Raw genomic sequence first — 18713 nt, 5'->3', positions numbered from 1 at the left:
TCATGTGCCTGGCATGTAACCAGGCACATGACTGGCATCTTGTTAATTAGCTGCAATTAACTGTTGAGGATAACTCACGTTCATGTACTCTGGAGTAAAATCCTACTTGTGTTCAGCCCAATGCAGATAAACCACAACTGCAGACTATGACAGTTCCTCCAGTCACATGGAAGATTTTTAAACTTGTTTTAATGCAAGTACAGGTACTTAATATTTGCCCTCAGCAGCTCCACAGCATAAAGTATTTCACTTTTTCTTTCACAGAAGAAATGGCATGCATGATGGCATTTGACACCTGTACATTATCTAAAAATGTTTCTTATTTCATAAACATTTTACCCATATGCAATCACTAAATAGAAGCAACAGGAAAGCTATTAAAAAGTAAAAGCTTCCAGCTTAAACTTCATAAATCCATCTTCCAAGGCTAGAGTCACCAAAATTTGATATTCCTAGACAAACAGGCTAGCGGGAGCCCAATTTAGCCTAGGGGAACCTTTGGCTCACCATGTTTTGGACTACAACTCTCATCAAGGTTCCCACTAAGCTGGGCATGCGGGCATCTCTGTCTCCCTGCACACAGCTGTCTTCCTCCTCTGTGCAGCGATCACATTAGGTTCTGGTTGCAACGGAACCCAGTGCGCGGGGGGAGGAGTTGCATACCCACGCAAGGGCAAAGTCATTTGAGAGAGAGAAGTGGAGCCCCGCCCAGCGGGGCTGAAAATTAGAGGGTATGTTGACTCGAAGAATGACTTACCACTGTCCGTGTTGGCTAAGGGTTTAAGGAACTGAAGCCCAAAACAAGTGGAAGTTCAAAAAAATCACCATCCTTTGAACATTTAATGGTACTGCCAGCTTTGAAAAGGGCAGCAGAATCAAGAGAAAAGTGTTTGTCAGGCTCTCAGTATAAAATAAACAAGAAGACCCTTCAGTTCAAAACAGGACTCCTGTGGGACATTTATGTCTCCTCCGCAGGAACTGTATTTGGTGTATGAAAGAAGTCAAGTTGCTGGTTGCTGCCCACGCCTCCCTTTGGTTTCTGCTTTCGGTTGTACTCACTGCTTTGGCTTATTCTTCAGCTAGAGATTCCTGGGCAGCTCAAAACATCTTTATTGTTGGATTTCTGATCTGATGGAGTGGAGGTCCATGCATCTGATGAAGTCTAAAACAGCTTAGGCCAGATAAAATGTGGTAGTCTTTTAAGCTACTACAAGACCTTTTGTGTATAAAGCCACCCCCTTAAAGCATTTTGGAAAACACATTCAAAACATTTTTTGTAAACTTTATTGTAAAACATAAAAAGTGCTATAAAGCTTGCATTATCCTACTTCAATCCTACTGTTTTTAAACTGAGACAAAAGTGTCTTGTTCCATGATGTACGAACCGAATAAGGAGGATCTAGCAGTCCGTATGTACACATTGCATCAAGCAAACAGGTCCATAAGGAAGTGTTCAGGCACCCTGATGCTTTCCTGTTAAAGTCAGCATCTTCTAAGCTGACTTATTCAGCAACTATCTTGCTTTTAAAAGAAGTCTGAAGTACTCTTTGTCTGCAGATCACACAATTCCCCCGCCAGCCAGTGGGTCACACTGAACACTGAGATTCATCTGACCGTAACACTTTAATTCTGGAGGACCTGACTGATAACAACCACGACCATCCTGTGCTTGTATAGTTTTCCTCCAGAGTTTTATCAAGATGCCTCATCAGCTAGGTCATGCTGGTCAAAATATCTATTGGGTGAAAGGAGAAAAATCTATGGAAATCGCACAGATCGTGAAGAAATATGTAATACATTATTTAAATATGTTAAAGAAAAGCAACACATACACCAGAGTATCTATTTAAAATCCCTCCACCTGAATCTTAAAGGTCCAAACTATGCATTTTAACTGCCTCTTGTGCTCTGGTCCATGGGGTCACGAAGAGTCGGACACGACTAAACGACTAAACACACACACATTAAGAACAGAATAAAGGTGCCAGCTAATTCAGCACAGGTCTACAATGCTGGAGTAGAGCCCAAGTAGAGCAATATCTTCTATTATGCACAGAGCAACAAACAAAAGAGCCCAAACAGCTTCAGTCTTGTTATTGCATTCAATGGGATTTAGAACATGAAATTAGATGAATTCCATTCAAGGTACTAGAACTGAATTTGATTGAGAGAGTCATTTAATTTCTCCTATGTTCTTGACAACATAATAGACTTTATGATTGCCAATGAATTGGGCAGCATCCCCAAATAGAACTGTGGAGAAGTAATCAGGGAATCAAAAGGCGAGGAGCATCTAGGCATGCTACAGAAAAGCTGTGAAACGCTACTGTCTTAGATTGCATTCCCAGCCTCCTCTGAACAAAATGACCCCCACACTATGCTGGCTATAACACTCTGGAAGTTCCTGTCCAGAAAAGTAACTTCTCCAAACTCTGTGTTTCACGCTATATAGGATATCATGGTTGTCTGTGATTTTTGATACTCAGTGCATGCCATTATCCTCAAAGTATCTTCCATGTCACTCTCAACCATAGCTAGTGATGGCTGAATTTTGTCCCTTAAATCTTCACCAAGAAACACCTTTGGTTGGACTCAGAGTTGGAGACATGCAGCTGGGGTTGAAAAAAACCCTCTCCCTCCCATGGTAATTACAAGGGCTGTGGCTTCTGGAGAAAAGTCCCATAATTCAGTGGAACCCCAAGAGATTTCCTGACTATCTTCTGCCCTTTGATGCTTCGCAGCCCCATAATTTGGCCTGGGGAGTGGTGGTTTCCTGCTGAATTATACGACTGGGAGTTCTGTCCTGAAAGTCTCATCCCTAGTAGCTACTCCAGCTCCCCGACAATGTAATGTGGAGGGCCAGAAGACCCTGCTGAATGAGGGAGGCTAGCGTTTGGGGGCTCCTGGAGAGGGAGGAATAACTAAAAAATGCCTGGAGCCACCATCTATAGCCACAGTCCCACTTACAGAAGACTTCTCTGCTTAATAATATTCTGGACTCTTCCCTTTGGCTGCACACCACAGCCGGCTTCTGCTTACTTAGATCCTAAGTCTGAATCTAAGTCTGTTTCAAGAGGCCCAAGAAACCATGATGCTTCTTGCAAACACTGTCTAAAATCCTGTTGTGCAAATTATGCCTGAGGAATGGAGATGATGTCAATAGCAACGAAAGATTTTCAGTAATGTTCAAAATCCTACTTCACAGGAAATACAAAACCAAATTCCCAGAGCAGATCACAGAATACAGTAACTCTCTGTGATCCAGGTTTATTTTCTTTAAATAATAGTTCAATATAATGGTTATGCCACTAGCCTTACCTGCCAACCAAACAAATTAACAAGTTCAGAGCGGACACTTTTTCTTCACTCTTGTTCTCCTGAAATAGATTTGAGGGGAAAATTCATATAGTATGTTAGAGAAAACACTTGAAATGTGATCCATGTCAACTACCTCAGACGTGTTTTGTGAACATCTGAACAGCCAAAGTACTCTAGTGACCATTGCCAATAATGTAAACATCAACAATGGCATTCTGGGAGCCAGTGTCATTTGTATTGAAAAAAGTGTCAGACTAGGACTCAGGTGACTTGGCTAAAGATCCTCACTTGGCAACAGACTTGGCAACAGAAGGGCAGCAATGGTGCACTACACCATGAACATCTCGTGTATCTTGAAAACTCTGTTAAAACTGCCTGTAAGTTGGAAGAAAATTGGTAGCATAGAACAACATTTTCAGGTAAAATCTGAAAGGTGTTGAACTGCCTGTTTCTCAGTCTTTCACTAAATTCATCAAACGTCATCAGCAATATGCAAATGTCAATATTCTGGACAGTCGCTGTAAGAATGGTAGGTACCCCAAATTTCTTTCATGCTTTGAATCGTCAATTTCAAATATACTGAAGGAACCAAAAGTAAAATAATGTTATGTATGGAAGAAAACCGATGAGATGGCACAAATGGCTTCTTCTTTTCTCATAATAATTAGCTGCTTCTGCTTACCTCCAAGACTCGCACTTCAGAGCACCGCCTGGCCAACTGTCGAATCAGGGAGTGAGCCTCTGGTAACAATGGTTTTTCAAGACAGGCCAAAAGCGCATAAAGCCATCTGCCCTAGAGAAATTCAAATGGTTGACACCAGTATTTAAGAACTGTGACATTTTATATAGTGAAGCAGGAATATCGTTATCTGTTGATTTTAACAGAGTATGTCCCAACCTAAGGACTAGTACTGTGACAAATCCTTGAGGAAGTCAGTCAGCACAAAAAATAGCGTATGTTCCTTAGCATTCTATCAAGCCAAGTTCAAAAAATCTATCAAAGCTGGAGTGAAGTCCATGCACAAGGTTTCTGAATTGTTTCTGAACTATAAGCATAAAACTTACTTCCTCTGCATTACTCTAGTATGGTAAGACAGACTTACGATTTATTTTTTGATTATGCAATACTGTTTTAGCTTTTTATATATAATAATTAGAACAGTATCTATGTAAAACAAAACATTTGCTTAGAAGATAAACCAATCAGGAATGCAGGAAACAGAGAACACGGGAAAACACAGGCAAAAATATAGTCATACATTATCTAAATATTTAGCATTTAAATTTTCAGGAATCTGTCTTCCTGTGATAAAAAAGGAAAGACACTGAGTTACCAGTCCTGGAGTAAATTCCTTCTCTACAAGCCAATTTGTCAGATATTCCAAGACACTGGTTACTGTTGCCTTTCAGAAGAAAGAGAAGCGTTTAAGATAAATAATTTTCTCTGACTGGTGCTTTTATATAGTTCTTACATTAGCTTACACTGTATTTATATTTTAATAAAGACACAACGAAGAATCTAGAAATCAGATTACCAACAAATAACAGTTCCATCAGCTTGCATATTGTGCAAAACCACCCTGCAATGTTAATGCGATTTCATATTTTATGACGTTATAAAATAGTTGGCATCATCCACAGAGAGAATATAAAATATAAAAATATTCTGAGAAGTTCATATACAAATGAAAACACTCTTTAGGGAGTTCAGAGTATGTTACAACCTTCAGAAACATTTAATAGTGAAGCTGTTCCTTTTGATAAGACAGTGTTATAAGCAAAACATTTGAGCAGATGACAAATATCTGCATAATGCTATGAAGACTTTGCCATCAGCCACATTTATAGACTGAAAGAAGCAGTTACCTGATTCATTCTGCTAACAATGCTCAGCAGTGGTGGAAAACCAATCTAAAAGAAAAGACATAATATGTAGCCTTTTTCTAAGACACAAATATACTCGCTGGAAATCTAAATTAGCTTTAGTCAGAAATGGGACTGTTGTCTTAAGAAAAGGGTGCATAATCTTCTCAGTCTGCAAGGCTACTATTATAGGCAAATACATCAGCATATAGACTCCTACACTAAGCAACAGGATTTCAGTTCTTATACAGTATATCTTTAAAAAAAACCATGCATACCACTGGTAACAGCATAGTTCAATCGTATATACAATATGATCCTATGAATCTCCTGAGAAGTCCATTAAGTTCTGAGAGGACATTATTTATTTATTTATTTATTTGTATGTTTGGTTTATAGGCTGCCTTTCTCCCAATAAAGGGACCCAAAGTGGCTTGTACTATTAGAAAGAACAGAATTTAAAACATAGTAAGTTAAAAAACATTAAAAACAATTAAACTATGTGCTACTTAAAATACAATAGAAAAATTAAAAGCAAGTAAACATTAAAGAGTATCTTAACTCTGAGAAGGCATTCAGGGATTCAAGCATGACTGTTAAAGGCCCGCCTGAAAAAAACTCATCTTCAGCTGTCGGCAGAAAGATAAAAGAGAGGGGGCCAGCCTGATCTCCCAAGGGAGAGCATTCCATAACCTGGGATCTGCCATGCAGAAGGCCCTCTTTTATGTCTCCATCAGCTGTGTTGCACTGGCAAAGGGATCAAGAGATGCAAAGTAAGTGTTACCTACATTTTCTCTCCCACACCTCCACTCCCACAGAGAAAGTGATGAAAGTTAGAGAAGACCTATAAAGTTACGAATTGTTTACCCATTCATTTATTAGGAAATGACCCTCAAACACTTTTTCTTCTTTCCAATGATCAGGGCCTTCCACTGAAATTAATTGAAACAGCAATACTTGCATGAATGCCGTATTATCAATAATAGTTATATATTTATTTACGTAGCACTATCTACATTGACTGTGCTTTGCAGAGAACAGCTATGACTGGTCCCTATTCCTAGGGATTCACCCTCTAAAACTGATCACTAGTAAAAATAGTGGAAGCAAAAGGGAGGCACAAGGAAGCAGAAGGATGGGTAATTACTACAAAGCCTTCAGCTCAGGACAGGTATTGTTGGATCAAGAGGGATATAACAATGCTTTACTGGAACAGGTAAGTTTTTTGGGGGGGGGAACAGAAGAGTGGAGACTGCACAGAGGCATTTTGGATGACCCTATTTCAGATATAAGGGGCAGAAAATGAAAAAAATGCAGTAATTTCCTGAAGCTAGGATATTTTGAATGGTGTTGGATAATGTAGTTGGGTAAATGAAGTTCACATGAAGAAGGCTATTGAAGGTGATAACAAGAAGCTTGCACAGAATCCATGACTGGAAAAGAAATCTGTGTGTCGGAATTTAAGATCAGGGCAATGAAAGATGGTCATGTCAGTGAGAGAGGAAAACATTTTAGCAGCAGAGTGAACATCACATACACCTCACAGCATGCATATAACTCTTTAGATTTGGATATAGATATGAAAAAAAAGTGAGATTATTTTGTCCAAATATAATACCCACCTGTACATAATCAATTCCATTATTTTCATCACTTGGTTCTTGCACAGTTGTGTCTAAATATAACTTTTCGCCCAAACAGAATTTTTTCCAACCTTCTTCATCCTCTGGTCTGGGCTGAAGAAAGCAACAAAAGAAGATACATAACTTCAGAGAAAGACAAAAAAGGATGTAGTCATAAAAATCTGAATGGGAATAAAACAGGGCAAGCACTGAACAACTGTGGTGAAAATTTTAGGCTCTACTTACTATTGCTACATTGCTGTCCAACTGCTGTGACTTCCAGTGATTCCTGTGCTTGTTTACACTCTGGATGATTTGAAATTAAAATCTGATATGAGTTATTTCTTAGGGCTACAACATTAGGCAATCAAATGAACCAATTCATTAATCTTTCCATCAACTAAAACAGGGTAAGGCTTTTAAAGATGCTTTTATAATGTTTAATATATACAGCCCCTTCAAGGAAGCACACTTAAATGTGCTGAAGGGGTTTGAGTGTGTCAGTGAAGCTGAGAGCAATACCATCAGGAGGCCAGACTCCATTACAGTGGACCCTCTACTTAAGGAATTAATCTGTATTGGAATGGTGGCTGCAAGTCGAAAAGTCTGTAAGTCGAATCTCCATTGACCTACAATGCACTGAAAACCGATTAATCCCATAACCAGTGGTTTTTATTCTATTTTTATTCCATTTTGGTTTTTTTCTGGTCTGTAAGTCGATTCTCTGGGTGCAAGTCGAATCTAAATTTTGCAGCCAGAGAAGTCTGTAACTCGAAAAGTCTGTAAGTCGAGCCGTCTGTAAGTCGAGGGTCCACTGTACAAGCATCAACTCCTAGTAGGGTCACCCAAGGCAAAATGGTCACACCTGACACACCAAACTAAGATGCATCTACCCTCTTCACAGGCAATGGCTGCATCGGCAGAAAAAAATGGATATTTATTTTTTATTTATTTCCATTTCTATACCACCCCATTAGTGCTGCCACTCTCTGGGCAAAATACAATAAAATAAAAATGGTTGTTTATAAAAATAACAAAATACAATAAAATACAAAAAAATACAATTAAACCCTGTCATTAGCTGGAGCTATAATAAATAAATAAATAAATAAATAAATAAATAAATAAATAAATGAATAAAAGAATAAGAATAAGAATAAGAATAAGAATAATAATAATAACAACAACAACAACAACAAAACAACAACAACAACAACAACAACAACAACAACAACAACAACAACAACAACAACAACAACAACAATAATAATAATAATAATAATAATAATAATAATAATAATAATAATAATAATAATAATAATAATAATAATGCAGAGCTGGAAAGGACCCTGTGGATCACTGAGCCCAGCCCCTGTCAAAGTGGCACAGTGGGGAAATCGAACTCCCAACCATTGGCTCTGCAGCCAGAGACCTAAACCACTGAGCTATCCAGCTAGTTCAAACAAATACACAAACTGAAACCCATTTGAACTTCTCATTCAAATTCACATTAGTAGAAAGCAGGGATACAATAAATGAAATCTTATGTCAAAATCTTAAAGAACTGAACACTTTACACAAGACTAATTGATGCAATAAAAATGATTTACTGTGTCCAGTGAAAAGTACTGTAGCTGAAGAGTACTGGGAATTTTGAATTTTTTTTAAAAAAATCTTTCTATGAATCTGACCATATGAAACCAGTGACATTGGTGGAATTTTTTCCAATGCTTGGCTTTTCTGCAAAAATGCTTTATTTCTTTAAAAAGTCATGGTTTCATCAAATTCGTTAGTACTGAAAAACAGACACCGATACAGTTTAGGGGAGTGATTCTGCAGTCAGTGGAGCTAGAGCTGTCATCAGTGGAAAACATTTAAATGATTAGATATGACAGACAACTACAGTACATTGCTTAGCTTGTAGGGTGTGCTAATACAGTGGTGCCCGCATAGCGACGTTAATCCGTTCCAGGATTAACGTTGGTATCCGGAAACATCGCTAAACGGAAAGAAAAACCCCATAGGAATGCATTAAACAGAGTTTAATGCGTTCCTGTGGGGGTTAAACTCACCGCTAAGTGGGAATCCTCCATAGGGCCGCCATTTTCGCCGCCTCGGTAAGCGAGGAATCGGCGCAAAAACGCTGCGGGCAGCCATTTTAGAACCGCCGATCAGCTGTGTGAAAATGGGGCCTTTGGGAGGACCGCGGGGGAGGGAATCCAGGAATGCAACCAGTTCCATGTTGATTTACGCTAATTTGCTGCTGTTGACATACTATTTCACCTGTACAGGCAGAAACCACCTTTTGGATTATGGCTGGCCTTATATTGTAATACCAAATTATCCATCAAAACCAACGTTCATGATTGTTGGTTCTACTGATAAACTGTAAATAACTTCTAAATATGACAGCCTGCAGCACGTTCTGTAATCTCAAGCCTTGGGTCCCCTGGGGGGAGAAAGGCAGCATCATATAACTATAGTGGCAAAACAAAACAAAAACAGGAAAAATATCATAAAAGACAACTGAAATTGTACCTGGCGAATGGCTGAAAAGTGGGCCACTTGTTGTCGTTGCCACTTCATAGTCGGAGAGTACCCTTCAGGGGCAGGCTGGCATCCTGAAAGCTATGAAGACAAAAGAATTCAGAATTGTCCAACCCCTGGCCCCAGCATTGCCATTTCAAGCTCTCTTCTCAGACACCATCCACAAAGACTGTATAAAGCATTCAGTTTTGTGATTTGCAATTCCTCCAGTTCCTTACTCAATCCAGATAGGTTGCAACAGCAGTCTAGTCTTAAAACTGAACAAAAGGACAAGCAAGACTCAAGTGCTTCTCCCTCTTTTCTGAACTTACTTGAAGGCATTAATGGATGCACATCTTGTAAAAAAGCAACTTACTGAAATATTCACAGTCTGCTTCTTTTTCAGTTTCTTGGGATCTATCTGGGCTACAACAACATCAGGGCACTTTGCAGCTTCAATCCTACAAAACAAAACAAAATCTCTAGAATTTGGAACATATTCCTACTTCTACAGAAGGGTACTATAGGGATAAACAAGAGTTCCAAAAGAGACATGAAAAGATTCTTGGTTCCACCCTCTAGCTGGGAGGTGCTTCCAGACAAGCAATTGCTCTTTCCCATTCATGGCACTGTAGGGGGTGGGTTGAGATATCACTTTCCAATTTGTAACCCTCATGTGTAAGAACATCTGCACCATTTGGGTTTTTTTTTTGAGGGGCATTATGCTGGATTTTTAAAGTATCCTTTGTACACATCAGATGCCACTATAAACATGTACATCTGCCTGTGTGCATTGAAATGGATAAAGTGGATAGAGAGAAGCTCTTTTCCCTCTCACGCAATACCAGAACCAGGGGACATCCACCCCAATTGAGTGTTGAGAGAGTGAGAACAAACAAAATACAATATTTCTTTAGCCAGCATGTTGCTAGTCTGTGGAACCCCTTGCCACAAAATGTAGTGATGGGACCTGGCCTAAGATGCCTTTAAAAGGGGATTGGACAGATTTCTGGAGCGAAGGTCAATTACAGGTTACAAGCCATGATGGGGATATATAATCTCCAGGCTTCAAAGGAAGGTACTGTACCTCAAAAAGCCAGTTGCATCGGAGGGGTATCAGGAGACAGATATCTCGTCATCTCATGTGCTCCCAGAGGCATCTGGTGGAGCCACTGTGAGATACAGAAAGCTGGACTAGATGGGCCCTTGGCCTGATCCATCAAGACTCTTCTTATGTTCTTAAATAAAAAAATTGGAATCCCTGGGAGAAATGTGTCCTTGCATGTGCTCCTCAGACATACATAGTTATGTGTCTACCATCCACAGGAGGAAAAACGGAAGAACTGTACAATGCCTCTTTACTGACAGCATTGGGATACAATAACCATCAAAGGGTTTTTAACAATACTACAAAAACAACATACCTCAAATTATATTAAATATGTGCTACCAATTTGTCCACATATAAAACAAAAAACATATAGTGCACATGTTGTCATTTAGTTTCTGTTCTCTATTATCCTCTGTATTTGAACCATCTGCCTGGAAGCACTCTGGAACTTTCAAAAGATGGCACAGCAGACTTTTGTCAAGCACTCTGTGGGCTCGATTTAGCTTGGCACTGTCCAGTTCATGCAGATTGGGATTTTGTCAGGATAGACAAACTTCAGATATGCTAGACTCTTTTTAAAACAACAACAGAAACTGAAATCTATTAGCCAGATGCAAAATAGGGGTACAGTACAGGCAATTAAACATACACTATGAATTAAGGAACAGGGTGCTTCTGAATGTACGTTCAACTCTGGATTTTTTGTTCGGTGCCAGAACCAAAAGCAGAAAAACTTCCTTGTGAAAATCTACTCCTGGTCTTTCGTTTCATGAGTTTGTCACCAACCATGACGCTTTCCAGCAATAATTAAAAAGAAGACTGCAAGACTGGTTAAGATATTGAATGTCTCCCTATTCATGAATTGTATAGACCAGGGATCCCCAACCCCTGGCCTGCAGCCCAGGCTTGCCAGAACTGGTCCGTGGAGACGGATCTCTGCCCCCTGCCCACTGGGCGTGTTGCACTCGCGTGCATGCGCAGCCCCCCCATGAGTGCGGTGGTGCCCCCATGCATGGAGTCCGCCCTCCCAACTGGTCTGCGGACTCAAAAAGGTTGGGGGCCGCTGGTATAGACAACGAGGTTCCTTCAAATCATATCACTGTCCCATTTTTAAAGTTCTGATTTATTTAGATTGAGTGCTACGTGTATTATGTATTATCAAATTCCAGCTGATTTATTGTGACCCTAATGAGGTTGTCAAGGTAAGTAAGGCATTTAAGGAGTGGTTTCAGTAGGGCCCCCTGCTCCTCATGAGTTTATAGGAATTCAAACTCAGTACTCCTAAGTCCTAGTCTGTAACTCTATGCACCACATCACATTGCGTATAACTGAGATTCAGGGTGAATAAAAAGAAGGGGGTGGGATCAAGTGCCCTTGCATCCCATTTTATTCCTTTTGGCCAATTTAACCTTGCCTGTTCTATATCCCTTATTTTATGACAGAGACTCAGTAGACCACCAGATAGTAAAAATAACAACTAAGAAAATTAAGGATCTCAAGGGAACTAAGAAGAAAGAACAGCTCAGGCAGATTCAGAAGCAGACTTTATTTTCCTTTTCTTGAAGGGATAACTATGTTAGTCTGTTGCAAAAACACACACACACACACACACACACACACAACCAAAACGACAGTGATATATTAAAGATGCAGCAGTTTTCAGAGAGGTAGCAATTTCTCTTCCTGAAAAAACATGCTGAAATAAAAGTAGTTTGGCACTTTAAACACTAAGAAATATATTTCAGTGTGGCTTTTCCTAGATTTTAATCCACAAAAGCTCACCCGTGATATAAATGTGTCAATTTTTACAGGTGGCACATTACTTTTAAAATTTATTTTTACTTTTCTAGATGAATGCATTTTATTTTTAATTTTAATTGTTTTATCTTTTTATTGTATTCAAATTGTTGTAAGCCCCCCAGAGACCTTTGGGTAGTGGGGACGGCATATATTAAATAAGTTCAATAAATAAATAAATAAATATTACTTGGTATAAATTTTCTGGAATTACAGATGCATCTGATGAAGTAGGCAGTATTTCACCAAAGCTTATGCCTAAGAACATTTTCAAGTTTTATCCACTGGCTACTGGAGCACACCAAATAGTTTCAGAAGAACACCACTCTATGCTTTATAGACTACAACAAAGCCTCTGACTGTGCGGATCATGGGAAACTATGGTGTGCCTTAGTGTTTGATTGTCCCGATGTGTAAGTTGTACTATGGACAAGAAGCTTCCATTACGACAGATTATGGAGAGGCAGAATGGTTTCCTATAAGGAAAGTTGTCAGACAAGGGTGCATTTTATTCCCTTACCTTTTCAATCTATACACAGAACATATCATATGGAAAGACAGACTAGATTCAGATGAAGGAGTGAAAATTGGTGGAAGAAACATCAATAATTTAAGAAATGAAGATGACACCATCTTTCTGGCAGAAAGCAGCAATGACTTGAAAATGACTTTAAGGAAAATTGAAAGAAGAAAATGCCTGAACAGGGTAGCAGCTGAACATTAAGATGACAAAAATCAGGACTACGGAAGAATGACAGAACTTTAAAATTGACAGTTAAGAAATTGAAATAGTGAAGGGTTTTGTATACCTTGCTTCAATCATCAATTCAAATAGAGAACACAGCCAAAAAATCAGAAGAAGAGTAAGACTTGGAAGGGCAGAAATGAAGGAACTAGAAAAGTTTAAGGGTGTGCCACTGGAGAGGAAGGCCAAGATCATCCATACTATCATTTTTCCAGTCACCATGTATCAGTGTGAAAGCTGAACAGTAAAGAAAGTTGATGGGGGGAAAAAGATTGGTTTGAAATGTGGTACCCTGGACTGACAGAAGGACAAACAAGTAGGGTCTAAATCAAATCAAGTTTGAAATATTTTTGGGAGCAGAAATGATGAAACTGAGGCTGTCCTACTCTGAGCACATTATGAACAGAAAGGATTCTCTGGAAACAGAAGTCATAACGGGAAAGAATGAAGACCAAATACAAGATGGGCCAAATACAAGGTGGAATGACTCACTAAAGGCAGTCACAGGCTTTGGTTTGCAAGAATTGAGCAGGACAGTTAAGGACAAGTCATTTGGAGATTGATCATTCAAAGGCTCGCTATAAGTTAAGGGTGACTTGATGGCATATAACAACAACAATCTTTAAACTGCCACATGACCCAATTGTTGTTTTCATTTTCATTACAGTCTTGAATTGTTCATATCATAAGAGTGGATATAGAAGCATATATATATAAAAAGGCAGCATCTTACACAGAAGACCATGAAATTTCCTGAAATAACATCCTACACAATGCACAGAATCCTATTAGAATTTTAGTCCAGAGTCTGAATTTTTGTGTCAAACTGCAACTGATTAGCAAGATACAGAAGGCATACCAGTTCACACACTCAGCTGTGTGAGTGACATGCAACTGGCTAATTCGACACAATTTGTTACCACAACTTTACTGTTTTTATTTAGTCTAATAGAGCAAAGTCCCATTTGGGCCAGAAAGAGAAATGCCTGTGCTCTTATTTGAATCCAAGCCTCCCAAATCCTAGTCAGTCACTCTGTCCACTATATACCACACTGGGTATCTCTGTGCAAATTGTGAGCAAATTTTAAGTCCCAGCTATATACTACACTCATGTCCGCTCGGTGATGTGTCTTCGTGTCTGACAAAGCGGACCAGTCCACGAAAGCTCCCAATAAAATATATAATGGTTAGGTTTTAAGGTGCCACGTTTTGGTCTTTTTCTTGTTTTGTTTCTTTTGCCTGGGAAAATAACGAGTTTATCGAAAAGTCTTCCCGCTCGTTTTTAAATTATCTGTCAACAAGGCCACTATTAAGGCTTTTAAAATTATTACTAATTATCTGTAGGTGGGGCAGAGAACGACGAGAGACATTCGTCACAGTCTTGATCTGCTGTTCGTCTTTTGGACAAGAAACGAAAACAGGCGCCAAGCCTTTCCGAGACGCCCCCTCCCCGCCTTGCAGACACCCCCACCGCTCCCCGCGGGGAACCCTGCCCGCCCTCCTCCGGTGTGGTTTCCCGGGCCAACCCCCGTCGCCTCCGTCTCCCGTTCACCGGGGGGGGGACCTCGCGTTTCCTTCCACAGCCCACTTACTGGACCCGCTTCAAGTACTCCTGGGGCGTTCTGGGGGGCACGGTGGGGTCAAAATCTTCCGCGAGGTCGCAATCCTCCACAGGCAGGAGCCGCGGCATCAACTCCTCCACCGCCGAGTCCATCTCACCCTTTGTATCCCACCCTCGTCGCGCCTACCCACGCGCGGCGCCGGCGGCTCCAAAGCGCCTGCGCACAGTGACGCGTCGAGAGCACTCTCGCCGCTACCCTAGATGCTCAACCTGTGCGCAGGCGCACACGAATCCCAGGCTGCCCTGGTATCAAACCTGCGTCGCTCTCTAAGCGTGCATGAGACCGAGGCGCATGCGTGGCTCAGTGCTATAGAAACGGGAATGTTATGTTAAAAGCTCGTTAAAGCTGTAGGAACCCAGGTTTTTTTTTTTGTCATCTGATCACATCTGGCTCTATTTCCCTGCTACTAAATCCAGGACACTGGATTTAATTAAGAAATGACCCTCTGGAGGAAAAAGATGAAATATATATTTTTATTAACTTTCGATCAATCTACAAATTGAATTCACCTTTAAATTAAATGATATTAACATAAATTCCAATGATAGACCCTTTCCTTTAACGTATCCAGAGACTACAGCCTGGACACTTCCCTTCCAGTCAGCAAAAGACAGGGCAGGTAGGGATAGCAAGGTGCCAATAATACCCAGTTTTCTATCAAAGCAGGGGATTTAATTCAATTACTCCAAATGCTTGTGAATCATTGGCACTCCGATAAACCCAAAGTAAAAGGCTCACCAACGCGCTTGAGATTCCGTACAGCTTTGATGATGCTTGGAGACACCTACCTGTTTATCATGGATAAGTCCGATGCACATCTCTTGTTTGCTATACAAGTACAAAAGGAAAAACATGCTGACACTTTCATGCATTTCTGACATTTCTTTCTGCCCTCTGAGGCATTCAGCACTCGTAGCTGTTGGAGAAGATGCAGCAGCCACAATCCTGTAACTATGAGAAATGAATTGTTGGAAGCCTTTGATAGATTGAAACTGGAGTAATAAACAATGAAGACTTGTTGAGATGTGTGTGCTATATGCTGGTAAGTCACATCCCAGTTATGGTGACCTTCACAGGGTTTTCAAGGAATGCGAGATATTTAAGAAGTGGTTTTATTAGTGCGCCACCTCCAACCCCTATGAGTTTCCATGGCGAAACGGAGATTTGAACCACATCTCCTGAGTTCTAGTTTGTCTGTCTGTCTCTATTTACACCACATTGGCTTTCAAAACATGAAGTATATTGATTTAATAAAGGAAACCACAGTAGACCATCTGTAAGATCTAAGCAGGGCTTTTAATGATTGGACCTTTTAAAGCCACTGATACGCTGGGAATGACTTGATAGCCCTAACATTGGATTATTTGGATTCAGTCTAATTGTGGTCTCAATATAACACAGAAGCAACATTACTAACCTTGGTGGAGGACATAACACTAGTGAACAAGGACTCCAACCATCTCCGTTCTACTGAACCAGAGCAGCATTTGATACTGTTGACCATGGTAGCATTCTGTGCTACTTGTCTGGGTTTTGCCTAGGATGACTGATGCTACACTGGTTCTAGTCTTCCCTGAAGGGTCAATCTCACAAGAATTTTTCATCTCTGAATCCTGGGAATGCTGTGGAGCTCTTTTATCAGATATCTGGAGTATACACTGGTCTACACAGACATTATCCATCCAAGTCAGAGATTCCAGAGATCAAACCAGCTGTCTTGGATAGACCATAGTTGCAGCTTGGGGTGCTTCTCACATCAATGTGTGGAGAAGCACAGGCAGCAACAACAGGCAGAAATAGGTGTGCATGTGTTAGTTATCTGCACAATCAATTAGGTTGGCAGATAGACACCAGAAACACTAGCTTCCTTCTCCAAGGTATCCCTTTTTCCCACTTTAATATAATACTTGTTTAATTCTATTTAAATATTTGCATACTTACTGGTTTTAACTTAATACTCTTTTAGTAATGTAAGCCGCCTTGGGTATTTTGGGGAGAAAGGTGGCATAGAAATATTTTAAATAAATAAAGTCCCTCTCCACAAAACTACTTTTGTACTGCTGGCTTAATATTACTTCAAGTTTTTTATTTTATTGATCCAAACAATACCTCAAAGATTTTAATATTCCCCAACCTGGTGTACAATTGTATAAGGCTCGTCATGGAAACCCATCATGGCTGATCTGCTCAATTCTAGGAGATGGATCCTTTTTTGCGGGGGCCACAGATCTAGGATTACACTTTGTTGCCCACAGTACTTGTGGATAAATGTAGGCATCTTCAATTTTCAGCTTTAACAAGTATTGTATAATTCCTGCTAAGCATCCAGAAAGATAGTGCAGATCAGCAGTATGCCCCTAAGAAATGTAGTTCAGATGAGTCTTCTAGTAATCAGGGCCTGCACATCACATACTTTAATGTCTCTTTAATACAGAGTGCATGAATATTCCTCAAAATGAGCCCTGCTCAACCTAACAAGTGAAATTAAAAGTCTATCAAAATGAAGAACATTTTGTATCATAAACCAGTAAAGCTACTTTCACTCTATTGGAAATCTGAGTTCTGATTATTCAGCCCATCCAACAATGGTTGATTTGCTCCAGCTTTTTAGTCACTTTCCTTCTCAGAGTATGTAAAAGTGCTCCAAGGTCCAAGATTATTTCAGGCAGCTCTTTTTAAGTTGTCAAATATCAGTATTTTACAAGGTCCTGTTGCCTTAAACGTATTTTCTCCTTAAATTGATTCACTATACATACATTTGTCTGCAAGAAGCAGAAGTTTTGTAAATAACTGTTTATTCATGTCTGCTGTAGAAACCTGTGTACCACTGCTACACATTTTATTTTAAAAAACTTTATAAAAATACAGATATATACAGATTAGTGTTCTTCATGCCTGTTCATTTCTGGAAAGTTTCTACATTAGTAATACTATTCAATAAAGTCCCATCTTTAGGGGGAAAGCTATGCACTGCAACAAATAAGAGTTCACATTAAAAACACAAAATCAAGTATCATACACTTACTGTAGATCTAGAACAAGATGAAGACTTTTTTTTAAAAAAAGAGTTTTAATATGGGATTTTCCCCTATTCAACACTAAATATACTAAACAGTATAGAGCACTTCATTAACACAGCAAGAGCATATTTTGTATTGCATAATTCCTAGCTAGAGTAACAAATTGTTTTTAATATCTTTGTATTATAGTGTGTTCTGTGTATTAGATTTGTGGAGGAGAGCAAGGTACCAAAACCCAATTCTTAGCTTGATGTAGGTCTATCATACATAACATTATTTATATATGATATACCTCACTGGTTGGCTAGAAGTGAGTTAGGTCTCTGGCTGCGGAGCCAGAGGTTGGGATGCTGATTCTTAAGTGTGCCTCCTATGAGAAGAGTCAGCCTGTGTAGCCTTGGGCATGCTGCACAATCCCAGGGTGCCCCCAGAAGAAGGGAAAGGTAAACCACTTCTGAGTATTCTCTACCTAGAAAACCCTGAAAGGGGTTGCCATAAGTCAGAATTGACTTGACAGCACATAATTATTATTATTATTACACCTACATAGTATTTATACATTATGCAGGTATAACAAAGGTTTATAACTGAATATTCAGAATTCATTCTTATCTAACCACAATATAGCATTATTGTATTAGCTCCCAAGGAAATTCCCAAGGAAAAAAAGTACTTGACTGATAAAATCAGCAGGTCTTTGACATAATGGGCAGCATTTCATCTCTCATATTTGATGTACTGGAGCCATTTTTTAAAACAATGGTTTGTTTGTAAATAAAAAAATGTTAATTTCAGAATACAAACCATGATCTCTGAAATACAATTGGCAACAACCTAAAGGAATGGTGTACTCAATCTGGACTTACACAAGGTTTTTTTTTTTTAAATACCACTCATATGTAAAAAGGTTCCTGACATTTTAGAAAAGTGAAGAAATGCTGAAGCAAGGGAGGGCATATACAGCTGTAAACATGGATAAAGTGACAAATACTACAAAATTCAATGAAAAATACCTAAACAGAAATGGCTAGGAAAGGCAGTGAAATACAAGAGATGGATAGAGGATGTCATATAGGGCTGATCCTATAT

General features: G+C 39.5%; 1 protein-coding gene across 3 annotated transcripts; it reads right to left on the bottom strand.

Annotated features, from left to right (window-relative positions):
• Positions 1-1266: 1266 nt before the first annotated feature.
• On the bottom strand, positions 1267-16181 carry GEMIN2 (gem nuclear organelle associated protein 2). 3 transcript variants are annotated; one of them, XM_072986402.2, is made up of 10 exons: positions 15393-16181; positions 9706-9790; positions 9342-9431; positions 7050-7109; positions 6804-6917; positions 5185-5229; positions 4653-4721; positions 4001-4111; positions 3319-3377; positions 1267-1735 (listed from the first exon to the last, which is right to left on the bottom strand). In XM_072986402.2, the coding sequence occupies exons 1-10, from the start codon at positions 15470-15472 to the stop codon at positions 1696-1698; spliced, it is 753 nt and encodes a 250-aa protein (XP_072842503.2). In that variant the 5' UTR covers positions 15473-16181; the 3' UTR covers positions 1267-1695. The 3 variants fall into 3 exon arrangements, with proteins under 3 accessions (XP_072842503.2, XP_020662894.3, XP_020662895.3); XM_020807235.3 differs by lacking the exon at positions 15393-16181 and adding an exon at positions 14575-14775; XM_020807236.3 differs by lacking the exons at positions 4653-4721; positions 15393-16181 and adding an exon at positions 14575-14776.
• Between the last annotated feature and the right edge of the window lie 2532 nt (positions 16182-18713).

Source organism: Pogona vitticeps, chromosome 1 (assembly GCF_051106095.1).
Source record: "Pogona vitticeps strain Pit_001003342236 chromosome 1, PviZW2.1, whole genome shotgun sequence".
Taxonomy (NCBI): Eukaryota; Metazoa; Chordata; class Lepidosauria; order Squamata; family Agamidae; genus Pogona; species Pogona vitticeps.
This window is presented reverse-complemented; position numbering and strand designations above follow the sequence as displayed.

What these genes read in the sequence shown, in the direction of transcription:
- GEMIN2 (XM_020807235.3), bottom strand. Translation starts at nt 14,696, where the DNA reads ATGGACTCGGCGGTGGAGGAGTTGATGCCGCGGCTCCTGCCTGTGGAG. An exon ending in AGCAGACTGTGAATATTTCA is followed by an intron (nt 9,432 to 9,705) that starts GTAAGTTGCTTT and finishes TTGTCTTCATAG; the next exon opens with CTTTCAGGATGCCAGCCTGC. An exon ending in AGGAATTTACTCCAGGACTG is followed by an intron (nt 4,112 to 4,652) that starts GTAACTCAGTGT and finishes GAATTTCTCTAG; the next exon opens with GGCAGATGGCTTTATGCGCT.